The sequence below is a fragment of the Euleptes europaea genome, chromosome 11, assembly GCF_029931775.1.
Source record: "Euleptes europaea isolate rEulEur1 chromosome 11, rEulEur1.hap1, whole genome shotgun sequence".
Classification (NCBI taxonomy): Eukaryota; Metazoa; Chordata; class Lepidosauria; order Squamata; family Sphaerodactylidae; genus Euleptes; species Euleptes europaea.
Window position 1 is genome coordinate 74,337,168 of NC_079322.1, and position 18,708 is coordinate 74,355,875.

Here is an 18,708-nt window from a genome sequence, read left to right on the forward strand (position 1 = left end):
TGTTGCCTGCTGCCACAGAGTGTCCGGTGATTCCTAGCGCTACCCTTTGTCTCTTCTAAAGTAACTCTAGGAATCACCGGAAACTCTGTGGCAGCAGGCAACAGGAGGGGAGCAGAACCTGAGCAGAACCTGAGTGCCATGTTTCAATATACCGGCCAGCCATCAAGTCACGGAAAGACGAAGAGTTGGTTCTTATATCTCAGTTTTCTCTACCTTTTAAAGAGACTCAAAACAGATTACAATCGCCTTCCCTTCCTCTCCCCACAACAGACAACCTGTGAGGTAGGTGGGGCTGAGAGAGTTCAGAGAGAACTGTGACTAGCCCAAGGTCACCCAACAGGCTTCATGTGGAGGAGTAGGGTATCGAACCCGGTTCTCCAGATTAGAGTCTGCCGCTCTTAATCACTACACCACGCTGGCTCTCCAAGCTGGAGTGTTCAAAATGCCAGGAATGAGTCAAATGATCTCCTTTTTTGATTTTCAAAACTTGGCAGTCGAAAGAAAAGCGCGCGCAGAGAAGGGATACTGACCTCATCATCCAGAATCGGCTCACACTGGGAGTAGTTCACCCTTATGGCCCACGTTCCATTACCGAGGCACTCCCGATATGCATTTCCTGATGGGAACCGAAAACAAACTCTGTTAGCGAAAGAACAAAAAGAAAACCCAAGCAATAAACCAACCTGAAACGTTAAGTCTAACTAACTACATCTTTTTTATCCAAGTGAATAAGAGCATGAACTTCCCACTAGGGAACTTTGCAAAGTAAATCATGTAGAAACGACGCAGGAATTAAGAAGAAGAAGAGTTGATTTTTATACGCCTATTTTCTTTACCTTTTAAGGAAGAATCAAACTGGCTTACAATCGCCTTCCCTTCCTCTCCCCACAACAGACACCTTGTAAGGTAGGTGCGGCTGAGAGAGATTGGAGAGAACTGTGACTAGCCCAATGTCACCCCACAGGCTTCATGTGTAGGAGTGGGGAAACCAACCTGGTTCACCAGATTAGAGTCCGCCGCTCATATGGAGGAGTGGGGAATCAAACCCGATTGACCAGATTAGAGTCCACTGCTCATGTATAGGAGTGGGGAATCAAAGAACAAAACTACTGCTATCATACTGCCCTTGTACAAATCTGTGGTGAGACCACCGTTGGAATACTGTGTGCAGTTCTGGTCCCTGCACCTAAAAAAGGATATTGCAGAGCTTGAGAAGGTGCAGAAAAGAGCAACCAAAATGATTAGGGGACCAGAGCAACTGTCCTATGGGGAGCGGTTAGGACGCTTCGGGCTGTTCAGCTTGGAAAGAGGGGGTTAAGGGGAGACATGACAGAGGTCTATAAAAATATGCATGGTATGGAAAGAGGGGACAGGGAGAAGCTTTTCTCCCTTTTTCATAATACTAGAACACAGTGTCATCTGCTGAAACTAGAGGGTGAGAGATTCAAAACAGATAAAAGGAAGTATTTTTTCACACAAAGCATGGTTGAATACTGGAACTCCCTGCCCCAGGATGTGGTGATGACTTGAAGAGGGGAGTGGACCTGTTCTTGGAGGAGAGGGGTATTCATGGCTACTCTTCAAAATGGATACTAGTCATGATGCATACCTATTCTCTCCAGGATCGGAGGAGCACACCTATTATATTAATTGTTGTGGAACACAGGCAGGATGCTGCTGCAGTCGTGTTGGCTGGGGGCTTCCTAGAAGCACCTGGTTGGCCACTGTGTGAACAGACTACTGGACTTGATGGACCTTGGTCTGATCCAGCAGGGCCTTTCTTATGTTCTCTAAGCTCTACACAACATGGTACACTGATGTACATTGTTCATGTAAGTATCCATCTAGTACTTTTTTACCCCATTATTTCTCCCAGGATTCCAGGGGAACAGCTGACAAAACAAAACGTAAGAAGAATATAAAATACCAATGCGCCTGAATCAAAACCCGCTATAAAACAGTCAAACAGAGCATAAAAACATAGGTAATGAGGCAGCTTAACATTAATACCGGTTTCTGGACTAAAATGCACACTGTTAAAAGGGTGGCGAAACATCAGCCCTTTATTTAAAAACCCGGATAAACAGAAAAGTTTTTGGCCTGGTCCCTAAAGGAGAGCGATGGAGGTGCCAGGCGAGTCTGAACGGGATGGGCAGTCCACAGGGGAGGTGCCGCTACCAAAAAGTGGGATTGGCCTTTTGAGGGAAGTTCTTTTGAAATGAACAAAAAAAGGTGCCTCATTCTATGCCAGGGACCTTGGCACAAATCGGGAGGCGCTGCCACAGATGGGCAATATAAAGACAAAGTAAAAGAAAGATGAGAACCTTCTGGAGACAAAGTCCTATGAGGAAAGGTTGATGGAGCTGGGTATGTTTACCCTGAAGAGGAGAAGACTGAGAGGGGACATGATAGCCATCTTCAAGTACTTGAAGGGCTGTCATAGAGAGGATGGTGCCGAGTTGTTTTCTGTTGCCCAAAAAGGTTCGACAAGAACCAAAGGGTTGAAATTAAATCAGAAGAGTTTCCGTCTAGACATTGGGAAGAATTTTCTTAACAGTCAGAGCGGTTCCTCAGTGGAACAGGCTTCCTCGGGAGGTGGTAAGTGCTCCTTCCCTGGAGGTTTTTAAGCAGAGGCTAGGTGGCCATCTGTCAGCAGTGCTGATTCTATGCCCTTAGACAGATCACGAGAGGGAGGGCATCTTGGCCATCTTCTAGGCATGGAGAAGGGGTCGCTGGGTGTGTGTGAGTGGGAGATAGTTTGGAATTTCCTGCATTGTGCAGGGGGTTGGACCATGGTGGTCCCTTCCAACTCTACGATTCTATGATTCTCCCAAATCCAACCCTCCTCAGCCATCTTTTTGCCTGAAAAAGCACATCAGAAAATTAGTGGTAATTTGTCTCATGAGGTTTTTGCTTTTGGTGGTGGTGGTGGGGGGAACACCCCAGACACAATTATTCTCCACCCCTGCTGACACTTTCAATTTTTCTCCAAATTTATTTCCTTCAAAGGGGAATAATAATATCAAGAGCCTTTTAGCACTCAACTGAATTAATGGACAACCTCTCCAGCCTCCTGCAGTTGGGAACAACTGATCATCCCCTGGAATCAGAATCTGGCCAGAGGTGATATGATAGAGGTCTATAAAATTATGCATGGTATGGAGAGAGTGGACAGGGAGAAGCTTTTCTCCTTCTCTCATAATACTAGAACGCGGGGTCATCTGCTGAAGCTGGAGGGTGAGAGATTTAAAACAGATAGAAGGATTTCTTCACACAACATGGGAAGGGGCCATGGCTCAATGGTAGAGCATCTGCTCGACATGCAGAAGGTCCCGGGTTCAATCCCCGGCATCTCCAGTTAAAGGTACTAGGCAGATAGGTGGTGTCAAAGACCTCAGCCTGAGACCCTGGAGAGCCGCTGCCGGTCTGAGTAGATAATACTGACTTTGATGGACCAAGGGTCTGATTCAGTATAAGGCAGCCTCATGTGTTCATTGTTAAACTGCGGAACTCCCTGCCCCAGGATGTGTTGATGGCTGCCAACTTGGAAGGCTTTAAGAGGGGAGTGGACATGTTCACAGAGGAGAGGGCTTTCCATGGCTACTAGTCAAAATGGATACTAGTCATGATGCATACCTATTCTCTCCAGGATCAGAGGAGCATGCCTATTATCTTAGGTGCTGTGGAACATAGCAGGATAATGCTGCTGCAGTCATCTGGTTTGTGGGGCTTCCTAGCGGCACCTGGTTGGCCTCTGTGTGAACTTGATGGTCCTTGGACTGATCCAGCATGGCTTTTCTTATGTTCTTATGTCTTGTTTGTGGGCTTCCTTGAGGCACCTGGTTGGCCACTGTGTGAACAGACTGCTGGACTTGATGGATCTTGGTCTGATCCAGCAGGGCTTTTCTTATGTTGTTAGGGCCTTGGCACGCACAAAGCAGGCAAGTTGCCAAAAAAAGGGGGGAGGCACTATTTTGCAGGACGTCTCAGCCTGTCTCTCACATTTTCACCCCACCCTTACTTTGCGGTGTTCAAGGCAATGTACATGGTCCTCCCCTTACTGGGTAAGGTTCATCTCCTCCATCCTACCCACTCACAATGGTTGTAACCCTGATCTCTGCCACTTTGGAAGGATTTGGTAGGCATGAGGAAAGCTGGAAAACTTTCCAGTGCTGTAGAGGCAGTGAGGTTTTTGAAGGTGCCTGTAGTTCCCACAATATGAGAAGACAAGAGTCACTGGAAAAGACAATCATGCTAGGAAAAGTTGAAGGCCGCAGGAAAAGAGGAAGACCCAACAAGAGATGGATCAAGTCTATAAAGGAAGCCACGGCCCTCAATTTGCAAGATCTGAGCAACGCTGTTAAGGATAGGACGTTTTGGAGGACGTTGATTCATAGGGTTGTCAGGAGTTGGAAGCGACTTGATGGCACTTAACACACACACACATAGTTCTGTGGTCTTTTTCTCAAGTGCATCGCCTACCTGTGTGTGTTTATCACTCCAGAGGACTTGCAATTGCAGATCTCTCAAATTCGCTCCCTGGGGACTGAACAGAGGATTTTGTAGAGATAGGGTTGGCTGAAATTTCATTTTCTGTAGCCAAAAGCAGCAAAACACACCGTGCTAAAATTGCTTCCCCGAATATTAGATTTGTTTGCCTACAGTTGTAAAACATTGTTTGACAGAAATTCATACTTTGTCATCTTTCAGTGAGAGCAAAAGATACGAAACTATCAAGATAAAGCCCTTGGGATCCAAGCATCTCTCTCTTTATATATACATACGAAAGCCTATCATTATGATAATTACAAGGTTAAAAAAATTGAATCAAGTCAATTGCCTCAATTATTGAAAACATCTCCCACTGACAAGTTATTATTATTTTTTTTACTCCTGGGAATTAAATTTTTAAAGCCCACAACCCAGCCCTCTCAAATTGTTTTGCAAGTGGTAAGAAACGCCGCAAAATCCATTTTCTAGCTGATGAATATATTCATGCGGAAGGTGAAGTACACAGGATCTCATTTTTATGGTGATTAGCTGAAATTCAGAGGAGAGGATGCTGCTTCCACTGGAGACTGATAATAGTTCCCCCCCCCCCAGAGAGGGGAATGAGGTCAACATTAGATAGCACAGCTTGTGGTGTACCCTCTCGTTCCCACTTTTGATGCTGCTCAAATAGGTTGGGGAGGTTTTTCTATCCCAAAACCTGCCAAACCTGTTTGACCAAAGTGACGAATATTTCTTTTACATGCATTGTAGGAAGAGAAACATCTCCCAAATCACATGCAAGTCTTTCTCTCCCCAACCTAGGGTTGCCAACCTCCAGGTACTAACTGGAGATCTCCCGCTATTACAACTGATCTCCAGCTGATAGAGATCAATTCCCCTGGAGAAAATGGCCGCTTTGGCCATCGGACTCTATGGCATTGAAGTCCCTCCCCTCCCCAAACCCCGCCCTCCTCAGGCTCCACCCCAAAAAACCTCCTGCCGGTGGCGAAGAGGGACCTGGCAACCCTACTTACTGCTGTGGATATTTGATTTTTTTAGAAAAACCTTTGTCAGGGAATGCCTCTTAATTTTTGTCATACGAATGCCTTTCTGAGGGCTTTATATAATGCTCTCTCTTTTTTTTTGCTCTTACAATTGTTGATTCTTTACACCTACCTCCTTAAAAATCCAACCAGATGAATGTGTGTGTGTTACGTGCCGTCAAGTTGCTTCTGGCTCATGGCGACCTTATGAATCAATGTCCTCCAAAATGTCCCATCGTTAACAGCCTCGCTCAGGTCTTGCAAACGAGATGAATACTTGGGAGTGTATGGGCAGGAAGTAACTCATTCCTGCCCACCCCGTTCTTGACACGAAGTATGGAGGAAGCACAGTGAACAAATCAATACAATTTCTGAGAATTTAAAGTCCTTCGTATTTATAATCTCGGCCATATTTGCAGGGGAGGGAAGGCAGCATGGTTAGGGTTGCCAACCCCCAGGTGGTGGCTGGAGATCTCTTGCTATTACAACTGATCTCCAGCCAATAGAGGTCAGGTCGACTGGAGAAAATGCAACTTTGTCAATTGGACTCTATGGCAATGAAGTCCCTCCCTTCTCCAAACCCCGCCCTCCTCAGGCTCCACCCCCAAAATCTCCCACCAGTAGCAAAGAGGGACCTAGCAACCCTATTGGCAACCCTAAGCATGGTATAGCCTGTTGTCGTCAGATCTGGGAAGCTAAGCAGGGTCAGTACTTGGAAGGGAGACCACCAAGGAAGACTCTGCAGAGGAAGGCAACGGCAAACCACCTCTTCTTCTCACTCGCCTTGACTCAAACAAGGAAAACTATATCAACAGTCCCTCTTTATTTGAAAGGCTGACACTTAGTGGATGGCAGGGAGCTGTTCCTGTTGGCAGCAGAGGATAGGACTCACAAAGAAGAAGAGAAGAAGAAGACCCTGGTGGTCCCTTCCAACTCTATGATTCTATGATTCTAAGAGTTGGTTTTTATATGCCGCCTTTCTCTACCACTTAAGGGAGAATCAAACTGGCTTACAATCACCTCCCCTTCCCCTCCCCACAACAGACACCCTGTGAGGTAGGTGAGGCTGAGAGAGCTCTAAGAGAACTGTGACTAGCCCAAGGTCACCCAGCTGGCTTCGTGTGTAGCAGTGGGGAATCAAACCCAGTTCTCCAGATCTCTGCATGAAACAGACTTTTGGCAGCTTCAAATTACATCCATGAAACAGTCCACAGGATGAACACATGAACACTTGAAGCTGCCTTATACTGAATCAGACCCTTGGTCCATCGAAGTCAGTACTGTCTAAGACCGGCAGCAGCTCTCCAGGATCTCAGGCAGAGGTCTTTCAGATCACCAACTTGCCTAGTCCCTTTATCTGGAGATGCCAGGGATTGAACCTGGGACCTTCTGTGTACCAAGCCGATTCTCTACCACTGAGCCACGGCCCCTTTGTTCTTTTTTCACCACAGTTGTTTGGGCACAGGGCCAGTCCCACCTCCAGGCTTAGATGAAGGTATTTCTCAAATCAAAGTGGAAACCAAAAGGCATGTTAGATTTGAATCAAGTACCACCTTAGAGATCAACAAGCGTCTCAGGGTATAAGCTTTCGAGGATCAAAGCTCCCGTTGCCCCTTGTCTGACTCTTCGTGCTGTTCGTGCTGTTAAGTCACAGCTGACTTATGGCGACCTCGTAGGGTTTTCAAGGCAAGAGACGTTTGGAGGTGGTTTGCCATTCCCTGCCTCCGCGTGGGCTGAGGGAGTTCCCAGAGAACTGCGACTGGCCCAAGGTTCTCCAGCAGGCTTCGTGTGGAAGAATGGGGACTCGAATCCGGTTCTCCAGATCCGAGTCCTCCCGCTCTTAACCACTACACCACGCTGGCTCTAAGGTGCTACTGGACTCGAATCTAACTGTTATACTGCAAACCAACACAGCTACTCTCTGAAACTATTCCAAAAGGCACGTGTTACTCTAGTATCTCTTTCTTTATACCTGTTCTTATACTTTCCATCTAAACCCCCACCCTGAACCTTGAAGACCTTTCTCATTGGCAGGTCCAGCTCGGTAGGCATGGACATTGGCTCCTTCTCCTGAAGAACTTCATGTCCCATGAGGGTTTTTGTGTTTGAGCTACAATTAGGGTTGCCAACTCCTGGTTCTCCAGGGTCTCAGAGATAGGTTTTTCACATCGTCCACTGCCAGATCCTTTACCTGGAGATGCCAGGAATTGAACCTGGGGCCTTCTGCATGCCAAGCAGAGGCTCTACCACTAAGCCATGGCTCCTTCCCTGTCAAGGCACATATAGTGCTGGTCAGATTACCTATCTCCAGAAGAGACTGCAGTTTATGCTTTACCTGAAGCTCTCCCAGTTTCTCACCATGCACTCAGAATAATAGAATCACAGAACAGAGAATTAAGATTGAGCTTGAATTGTAAACCGTTTAGACGGTTCATTCCTGGGAGTATATATAGAATCATAGAGTTGGAAGGGACCACCAGGGTCATCTAGTCCAACCCCCTGCACAATGCAGGAAATTCACAACTACCTCCCCCACACACACCCAGTGACCCCTACTCCATGCCCAGAAGATGGCCAAGATGCCCTCCCTCTCATCATCTGTCTAGGGTCATAGAATCAGCATTGCTGACAGATGGCCATCTAGCCTCTGCTTAAAAACCTCCAGGGAAGGAGAGTTTGCCACCTCTCGAGGAAGCCTGTTCTGCTGAGGAACCACTCTAACTATTAGAAAATTCTTCCTGATGTTTACACTTGCTGTTTCCAAGGGAGCCCGCCCCTATTCAAAGCAGGAAGACTGCCAACTCCAAGATCCATTAATACCACCTTATTTGAACTGAGTTCGCATTAATTCACCCTCACTCGCTCCACCAGTGTCTCATTATATTTTGTTCATAAATTTATGCAGCCTTTCCTGGCTCAGGCACAAAAAGGATCAATAGAGCAATCATCAACATAATGAGATGCTCCATCTCCGAAGAGCATTGTCTGACAGCTTACATCTGGATGTTCAAGATGTTTGGGAAACAAGGTAGATCTCCTCGTGGCCCTCCCCAAAGACTAATTCCATGGAGTGCAGCATCAATCACCCAGTGTCCTTTTCTGACATCTTCCCGACAGGAAAGGAACAGACGTAAGGCAGTGCCACAAATCTCCGACGCCGTTAAACGGCTGCAAAAGATGCCAAGATACCATAGAGTCCACTCTTCCAGTTGTCCTTATGGTCCACCTTACCTCTACACTTATCTATCTCACTGAATGTCACACACCAGCACCGCCAAGGCACTTGAAACTCCAAAACTAGGCTGAAGTGAGATTGGTAAAGATTCAGATAGTTTCATCTACAAGCTTTTGGCGTTTTGGCATTTAAAGCCTTACACGGTCAGGGACCATCATATCTGCGGGACCGTCTTTCCTGGTATCCCCCCCTCCGAGAGCATTATGCTCTGTTAACAAGAATTTACTGGTGGTCCCCAGCTGGGGTTGCCAGGTGGGTGGTTTTGCAATTGCAATGGCAATTGCCCACCATTCCATCCACCCGTTACAGAGTGGTGACTGTGCGTATGCCCACCTCTGAACAGAGGAAGGGGAGGGGCTGTGGCTCAGTGGTAGAGCATCTGCTTTGCACAAAGAAGGTCCCAAGTTAGACAATATTGACTTTGATGGACCAAGGTTTCGACTCATTATAAGACAGCTTCATGTGTTCACCACTGCCTGGACCATCCAGGACAACCCCAAAACTTGGCTGAGTTGAGACTGGCAAAGATACAGATAGTTTCACCACACACTTAGTCACCTTGCTATAGATTCATGAGTTTGAGACTCACCAGGAATTAGATCTGGTATAGGATCCACCCCCGTCTGAACAGAAATAGGGAGGGGCTGTGGCTCAGTGGTAGAGCATCTGCTTTGCATGCAGAAGGTCCCAAGTTCTGGCATCTACAGATGAAAGGATCAAACAGTAGATGATGTGAAGACCTCTATCTGAGACCTTAGAGAGCGGCTGCTAGTCTGAGTAGACAATACTAACCTTGATGGGCCAGGAGTTGGATTCAATATAGGGCAGCTTTATGTGTTAAGAACATAAGACAGGCCATGCTGGATCAGACCAAGGTCCATAAAGTCCAGCAGTCTGTTCACACAGTGGCCAACCAGGGGCCTCTAGGAAGCTCACAAACAAGACGACTGCAGCAGCATTATCCTGCCTGTGTTCCACAGCACCTCATATAATAGGTAGGCATGCTCCGCTGATCCTGGAGAGAATAGGTATGCATCATTTTGACTAGTAGCCATGGATAGCACTCTCCTCCACGAGCATGTCCACTCCCCTCTTCAAGCCTTCCAAGTTGGCAGCCAGCACCACAGGCAGGGAGTTCCACAATTTAACTATGTGTTCACCACGGGGTGGACCATCCAGGACAACAGCATCCTTTGGTGGGCCTAAACTGGTCAAGATGATCAGGGAGGAACATGCCAACCTTCTCCCAAGGCTCTTCATCAATGGGTGTTAGAACTCATCCAAACAAACACAGCCAGCAGAAGCGGAGGACACTTCTAGGAATGAAATACTGCCAGAGAGGCATTCCAGTCAGACAGATGGTAGTTATTGTATCTTCAAGTGCTTAGCAAACATATCACAAAGGACTAAGAGGCCTCGCTTAGACTGAACGTTGACAATGCTACCGGTGCTGAATGCTCACTCAACTTCAACTGTACTGTAACCCAACAAAAGTTCCTCAGAGATAAAAGGCCATAATAATAACAAAAAAGGAGAGGGGTCATGGTTTATTGGTAGAGCATCTGCTTTGTATACATGACACAGGTTCGATGCCAGCATCTCCAGTTAAGAGGCTCAGATAGCAGGCGATATGAAAGACCTCCGCTTGGAGAGCAGTTGCCAGCCCCAGTAGACAATAGGGACCTCGATCAACTGATGGTGTGACTCAGTAGAAGACAACCTAAAAAGGGGGAAAAGGAGAAGCAGAAAAGTACAGAGAACCCCAAGGGTTGAGCTGAGAACTAAAATTTTTTTTAAAGTAATATTATATATTTATTAGGTGCACTCTCCTCCCCTCCTCCTCCGAGTGTTAGGGGTACTGTGGAATGCCCAAAAAACCAAAAACAAATCAGTGGGTTATAGATCAAATTGAGCATGAAGTGACCTTAGAGAAGCTAAAATGACTAAACTGAGTCTGTTGTACTTTGGACACACTACGAGAAGACAAGAGTCACTGGAAAAGACAATCGTGCTGAGAAAAGTTGAAGGCAGCAGGAAAAGAGGAAGACCCAACAAGAGATGGATTGATTCTATAAAGGAAGCCACGGCCCTCAATTTGCAAGATCTGAGCAAGGCTGTTAAGGATAGGATGTTTTGGAGGACCCTCATTCATAGGGTCGCCATGAGTTGGAAGCGACTTGATGACACTTAACACACTCACATTAGGTACACACAATAAAAGGGAAAAAACATTGGGTCTGGACAGCAGGCTACATATAAAACCACAAGTATAAACCGTTACAAAAATAATCAACACCGTTGATAATATGCAAAATATAAATGAGCCACAGACCGCAGAAGTTTCAGCCTCTCGGGCCTTCCTCAGTGGTCAAATTATACAAAACATGACTATTCAAAAACACATCTGGAAAATGCACTTTATAAGGTATTATATCAGAAATGTGTAAACCTTTTATCCTGTGTGGCTAGATGTGAATTAATTTGCTCACACAAGTATCTGGTGAAAAAAAAAAAAAAAAGTCTCCGGATGTGTTCTAACACAAACAAGTGACAAAATCTATTAGTGATTTTAGCTATTTTGCATATCATCAACACTACTGATTATTTTTGTAACAGTTTATACTTGTGGTTTTATATGTAGGCTGCAGTCCAGGCCCAGTGTTTTTATCCATTTTCTGTGACTCTGTAGAAGGTAGCTTCATGTGTTCAAATCAAACCAGGCATCATTTTGAGGATGGGCCACGGCTAGGGTTGCCAGCTCCGGGTTGGGAGATATCAGGAGATTTTAGGGGAGGAGCCTGAGGAGGGTGGGATTTGGGGAGGGGAGGGACTTCAATGCCATAGAGTCCAACTGCCAAAGCGGCCATTTTTTCCAGGGGAACTGATCTCTATCAGCTGGAGATCAGTTGTAATAGCAGGAGATCTCCAGCTACTACCTGCAGGTTGACAACTCTAGCCATGGCTTGATGGTGGCCCATCTGCTATGCATGCGGGAGCTCCCCAAGTTCAGTCCCCGGCATCCCCAGTGATAGGACAGGTGATGTGAACAACCTCCACCTGAGACCCCAGAGAGCTGCTGCCAACCAGAATAGGCAACATTAACTTTGACAGACCAATGGTCTGTCTCCTATGAGGCAGCCACGTGTTCAGACAAGCTAAGAGGAATTCCCTGTATCTGCATATTGAAGGCCAAGTCGCAACCAACTTATGGCAACCCCAGGGGTTTCAAGGCAAGAGACAAGCAGAGGTGATTTACCATTGCCTTCCTCCATATAGCAACCCTTGTCTTGCTTGGTGGTCTCCCACCCAAGTACTAACCATGGCTGATCCTTCTTAGCTTCCAAGCTCTGATGAGATCAGGCTAGTCTGAGCTATTTAGGCTGCTGTCTGCATATCTATAATTTATACAGCACTTTTAGTGATGTTATCCTTACAGCAACCCTCAATGGTAGAGTATCCTTATTATCCCCATACACCAGATAGGGCACAGGGCTTGAAGCTGGCTTATACTGAATCAGACCTTTGGTCCATCAAAGTCATATTGTCTACTCAGACTGGCAGTGGCTCTCCAGGGTCTCAGGCAGAGGTCTTTCCCATCACCTACATGCCTAGTCCCTATAACTGGAGATGCCGGGGATTAAACCTGGGACCTTCTGCATGCCAAGCAGATGCTTTACCACTGAGCCACGGCCCCTCCTTGTTGAAAACCCCTAAGTCTGTTTACAATGGAGCTGAGATTTCAACCACGGACCTTGTGGGTTACAGTTTACAGCACAATCCTATGCAGAGTTTCTCCAGTCTGAACCCACGGAAATTAATGGGCTTAGACTGGACAAACACAAGGAGTGGCCTTATACTGAATCAGACCCTTGGTCCATCAAAGTCAGTATAGTCTACTCAGACCAGCAGCGGCTCTCCAAGGTCTCAGGCAGAGGTCTTTCCCATCAATTACTGCCAGATCCTTTAACTGGAGATGCTAGGGATTGAACCTGGGTCCTTCTTCATGTCAAGCAGATGCTCTACCACTGAGCCATGGCTCCTCACCATGGCTCTCCAGGGTCTCAGGCAGAGGTCTTTCACATCACCTACTTGCCTAGTCCCTTTAACTGGAGATGTGGGGGATTGAACCTGGGACCTTCTGCACAGCAAGCAGAGGCTCTGCCACTGAGCCACAGCGCTTCCCTAAAGGGAAGTAACTCTCCTTAGGATTGCACTGTCAGCCACTTACCCACTCCCTTTTGCTCCCTGGTTCCCACAATATATTTTACAGCCTCTTAGGACTAAATGGCTTATGAACTGCAGAGGGAGTGTGCTTGCCAGCCATTCTCTGACAAAGGTTTACCTTTCTGGCCACTGCAATTAAAATGAAAAATGTCATCCCCGTCAGCCACCCAGCCCAGGGTCTATAAATACAGCGGTGACAGATTCTTGTCTAGGGGATCGTTGGTAAGATCAGGGATGAACACAATCCATTAAATCCACACTTTGCAAAACTTAAGAGTCAGTAGCTAGTTTAACAGTTGCTAGAGAATTCTCTAGTAGATTTGCAATGACTCATGAGCAGAAAGGACACAGATTCCTTATGTTTCCAGTCTTTCTTGGAATTTCTGGAGCTTCTATGAGTGGAGCTTATTGACCAAAAGACCTTTGGGGGAAAGTGGCATCAATTTGCCGCCAACTTACGGCAGCCCTGCACAGCTTTCGCAGCAAGGGACAAACAGAGGTAGTTTGCCAGCGTGGTGTAGTGGTTAAGAGCAGTGGACTCTAATTTGGTGAACCGGGTTCGATTCCCCACTCCTCCACATGAAGCCTGCTGGGTGACCTTGGGCTAGTCACAGTTCTCTTTGAGCTCTCTCCTCTCCACCTCCCTCAGAAGGTGTCTGTTGTGGAGAGAGGAAGGGAAGGCAATTGTAAGCCATTTTGATTCTCCTTAAAAGGTAGAGAAAATCGGCATATAAAAACCAACTCTTCTTCTTCTTGCCATTGCCTGCCTCTGCGTTGCAACCCTGGACTTTCTTGGTGGTCTCCCATCCAAATACAAACCTTGGGCTAGTCACAGTTCTCTTTGAGCTCTCTCAGCTCCACCTACCTCACAAGGGGTCATTTGTGGGGAGAGGAAGGGAAGGCGATTGTAAGACGGTTTGAGACTCCTTAAAGGTAGAAAAATTGGGGTACAAAAGACCAACTCTTCAGTCAGCCCTGGCTAGTACGTGGTTAGTCCGCCACTCATGTGGAGGAGTGGGGAATCAAACCCAGATCTCCAGATTAGAGACCGCTGCTCCTAACCACTACACCACACTGCCACCTAGAACACAGGAGTCAGCTTCCATATTAGCATTCATAGTACAGAAAGTAAGCGATCTGCCCAGTGAACAATACTTTGCAAATAACAAATAGGCTAGACAGGGCCTCTGATAAAAGTGATGGGGCAGTCGTGATACGTAGTCAAACGCAGGAGTTTTCTCAAACAGCAAAAACTACCAAATATAACACAGTCTGTTCAACAGAACCTTCTGTAAATATTCCATTACCACCTAAAGTGGTAATCTCCAAAGTGTCTGTTTCTAAATCGACTTACGATTTTTTTTAGAATTAATCGACTGAAGTCACACATGGTTTTGAAGTCTATTGTGAGCTGGAATATAGAGAAATGTATTAGATCCAGTGACCTTTAAATATTTACAAAAATGTGATTGTATTTTATTGCAAGAAATAGGGTGGAAACCTGCACAGTTTCCGCTGACCAGCATTTGTACATGTTAATTGGGGCATCTAGTGGAAGAGTCTTCAGCTCTTTAATTAGACGAGGGACTCCCCTGTTTCCTGCTGCCGTATCTTTGAGCAGTTGGCGATTTCAAGAAAAGCTCGAGGCTCCTTCGCAGCAGGAGTTTCTGTAAAGCATCTCACTTTTGCCAACGGTATCAGCCTGCTAAATTAAACTTTGATGATACAGGCTGTACGGTATTGTGTGCTTGATGGAGGCTCCTGTTTCAGCCCCCCGGGGGGCCTTCTCTAACAAGCTGGTGCTAGCTTTTGAGTCATGAGGAGACCATCCCTGCCAGATCACAGGCCTTTAATGGCAACTAAAGTGCAAATTGAAGGCAAAGGGAGAAAAATGTAGCTCCGCAGTGCAAATCCCTGAAGAGTTAACCTAATAGGATTCCTCATTGCGTTTTTTATTCTCGTTTCTTCTGTCACCGAACTCCGCTTTACGCATCTAGAGATCCAATCTCAGCTAAGAACATAGCTTAGAGCCTGCTGGATCAGACCGCTGGTCCATCTAGTCCAGAATACTCTTTACACAGGGGGCAAACTATTCACTTATTCAATGTATTTCATACTGCTTTCCTAAAAGCTCAAACTGGTATTATTTCACGCTGTCCTAGCTCACCTTTCCTTGGGAAGCCCATGGCCGTTAACAACCACTCAGATTCAAAACAGCATGCTGAAAGCTATCGGTGCATGGCTGCAGCCCAGACACAAATAAATGCATACGTCTGGGTATCAATCTACTATTTTATTACTCTACATTTAATGAGGACTATGGGGCTGTTTTAATTTGGTTTGTGTTTGGACTATTTGTATGTTTTGTTTTAATTGCCTCTATGTTTTTATACCATTGAATGACAGCGAGCCAGCGTGGTGTAGTGGTTAAGAGCAATGGTTTGGAGAGGTGGACTCTGACCTGGAGAACCGGGTTGGATTCCCCACTCCTCCACATGAGCGGCGAAGGCTAATCTGGTGGAGTGGATTTGTTTCCCCACTCCTACACAGGAAGCCAGCTGGGTGACCTTGGGCTAGTCACAGCTCTCATAGCCCACCTACCTCACAAGATGTCTGTTGTGGGGAGGGGAAGGGAAGGAAGCAAACTGAACACCCTCAAACAACTGGCTCCAATAGCCACTGAAGCCCACGAAGCTCTTAAATACTGGAGCAGACTCCAGACAGGCTATGCCAGTGATGGCGAACCTTTTAGAGACTGAGTGCCCAAACTGCAACCCCAAACCCTCTTATATATCGCAAAGTGCCAACACGGCAATTTAACCTGAAGAATCCCCCTGAAGGAACCATGCAAAATAACAGTGGCGGGTTAGCTATGCACATGCTAATGGTTATGCAAACAGGAACAAAGGAGCAGGCGAGTGGGAGGGGTGGAATTTCTCCTTTTGCTTCGAGACCGTGAATAGGCAGTTTTAAATTCGCATTTTAAAAAAGAGCTTTTAGTGAACATCAAAACTGACCATGCATAAATGGCCAGGGTATCTGTTGTGGGGAGGGGAAGGTGATTGAAAGCCGGTTTGATTCTTCCTTAAGTGGTAGAGAAAGTCGGCATATAAAAACCAACTCTTCTTCAAAGTGAAACTTGATATTTGTAACTGAACCATCAGGGAAAGAGGTAAATGATTGGGGGAGAGACACCTGGCAACCCTAAGGCAAATATATGAAGCAAAACCTGCTCTATATTCAGAGGGTTCCGTCTGAAAAAAAACTCTGCAAGGGGGCTTATTGTTGAGTTCTGAGGATCTGGATGGGGAAAATGTGCATCTGAATGGCAAATCCAATGCAAAACCTCCCATTCATAAATGGCCAATAACCCCCCATGCAGAGTTTTGAATCAAACATTGCTTTCCCCACCCCACCCCCGAGCCCCGACCACCTCCTCGCCGCCCGCCTTGGCGCTGCCGGCCCTCGAGCGCGCATTCAAAACCCGGCCGCGCTGTGAGGGGAGGGGGAGGGTGGCGCTTTACCTCACACACCACCTCTCTTGTGTGTGTGTGTGTGTGGGGGGGAATAAACCAGAAATGGGGCGGTGAGGAGAGGCTTCGTGGTCGACCTTTGGTGGGGGTGGAGCCTCCTCTGCCGGCACGCGGGTAAGTGGCTCGGGACGGGACCGAAAGTCCAGGCGGGCGAGGCAGCGACGGATGGAAGCGGTGGAGAGAGAGCCAGCCCGCTTCCCGAGGGACGGGGCGAGGAACCGGCAAGCCAGCAGCCAGGAAAAGACGGAGCGCAGAGACGCGGCGGCGCGCTGCCGCACCCCAGCTGTAGCCCCGCCGCCCGGTCGCGCCTGCGCCAGTCAGAGGACTTGGCTGGGGGCGTGGGGAGGAGGGCAGGATGTTTCAGCCCTAATAAGGTCTTGGGGGCGGGACTAGAGGGAGGGCTGGAACATCCTGCCCTCCTCCCCACGCCCCCAGCCAAGTCCTCTGACTGGCGCAGGCGCGACCGGGCGGCGGGGCTACAGCTGGGGTGCGGCAGCGCGCCGCCGCGTCTCTGCGCTCCGTCTTTTCCTGGCTGCTGGCTTGCCGGTTCCTCGCCCCGTCCCTCGGGAAGCGGGCTGGCTCTCTCTCCACCGCTTCCATCCGTCGCTGCCTCGCCCGCCTGGACTTTCGGTCCCGTCCCGAGCCACTTACCCGCGTGCCGGCAGAGAGGGCTACGCGTGCCAGGTCGGGCACGCGTGCCATAGGTTCGCCAACACGGGGCTATGCCCACTTAGGGTAAAGAGTGATTCTTAAAGGGGCCATGCTCACATTTGGAGTTCGGTAGCCTCTAGGAAGGTCGTCTAACCTCAAAAAGGTTGAGGACCCCTGGCCTACACTGACAGGCAGGGTCTCTGGTAGAGGTTTTCACATCATCTATTGCCTGGTCCTTTCAACTGGATATGCTGGGGACTAAATCTGGGACCTTCTGCATGCCAAGCGGATAATTTGACACGGCTCCTCTTAGTCCAACCACTACATCACACCATGTCTCCTCCCTGTTTCGTTGTTAAGTCTGAATACAAACAAGGTCAATGTGAATAGCTCGCAGGGGAACCGGGCACCAGGACTGTCTGTTTTCCGCCTAAGTCAGGTCGTGTTCTCCTGCCTCCAGCAGCTCCAAAGTGAAGCAATACAAAAACGCGGCGATTCAAAGCCCCACCAATCTCTCTCCCAGTCAAAAGGAAATTAATTTCTCATCACAAAGCACCAGAAATCCACTTTGACGACTCACTTAGGCAACGCACCCTTGACACAGCGATACTATTCATGGCTCGTGCCCGATTTTTCAAAGTAATTAAAAAAATGAAAAGACAAGTCAGTTACTTCAACTGCTTTTCTAGCTGCAGATACAAAACTGCTCTATGTGTGTGGGTCATTAGCGCTGATTCCAACTGAGGGACGAAGACGCTCGCTCAGAAAGCGATCCAGGGCTGGAAAACAGTGCAGAGATTAACCGAAAGAGTGAATTTGCTGCCGGAGCTCAGGTAGATTAGGCGAATCACCCCTTCTGTTCCCCTGCAACCTCCAGGGGACACCAGGGAGCCAAATGCTGCAGATGCCCAATCTGGGTATCTGCTAGGCTTCCACATAAGGTTGCCAACCTTCGGGTACTAGCTAGTCATCCCCTGCTATTACAACTGATCTCCAGCCGACAGATATCACTTCCCCTGGAGAAAATGGCTGCTTTGACAATTGGACTCTATGGCATTGAAGTCCCTCCCCTCCCCAAACCCTGCCCTATTCAGGCTCCACCCCCAAAATCTCCAGGTATTTCCCAACCTGGAGCTGGCAATCTTAAGCTATTACAACTGATCTCCAGCTGATAGAGATCAGTTCCCCTGGAGAAAATGGATGCTTTGGCCATTGGACTCTATGGCATTGAAGCCCTTCCCCTCCCCAAACCCCACTCTCCTAAGGCTCCGCCCCAAAATCTCCAGGTATTTCCCAACCCAGAGCTGGCAACCCTACTTCCACAATAGGTGCTTCCCAGTCTGAGCACAACGCTCATTTGCTTCCTTGAGCTCATCATGCCACCAATGCATAAGAACTAGAGCAGCGCACTTCATTTAAGCATGACTCGATCGGCTAGACAGCAGAAGAGGAAAGCAGGGAGGTAGCCGACAAGTCCTGGGTTCAAATCCAGAGTGGTGGAGTGGTTAGGCAGCCACAGCGGTGGAGTGGT

The 18,708-nt window shown here is 47.7% G+C and overlaps 1 protein-coding gene across 1 annotated transcript in view; it reads right to left on the reverse strand.

The window, feature by feature from the left end:
• CRHR2 (corticotropin releasing hormone receptor 2) overlaps positions 1-18,708 on the reverse strand; it is a 119,492-nt gene that overhangs the window by 61,813 nt on the left and 38,971 nt on the right. The window contains exon 3 of the mRNA XM_056857136.1: positions 531-616. Within this exon, the coding sequence (XP_056713114.1) occupies positions 531-616 (86 nt within the window). The remainder of the gene's footprint in view (positions 1-530; positions 617-18,708) is intronic.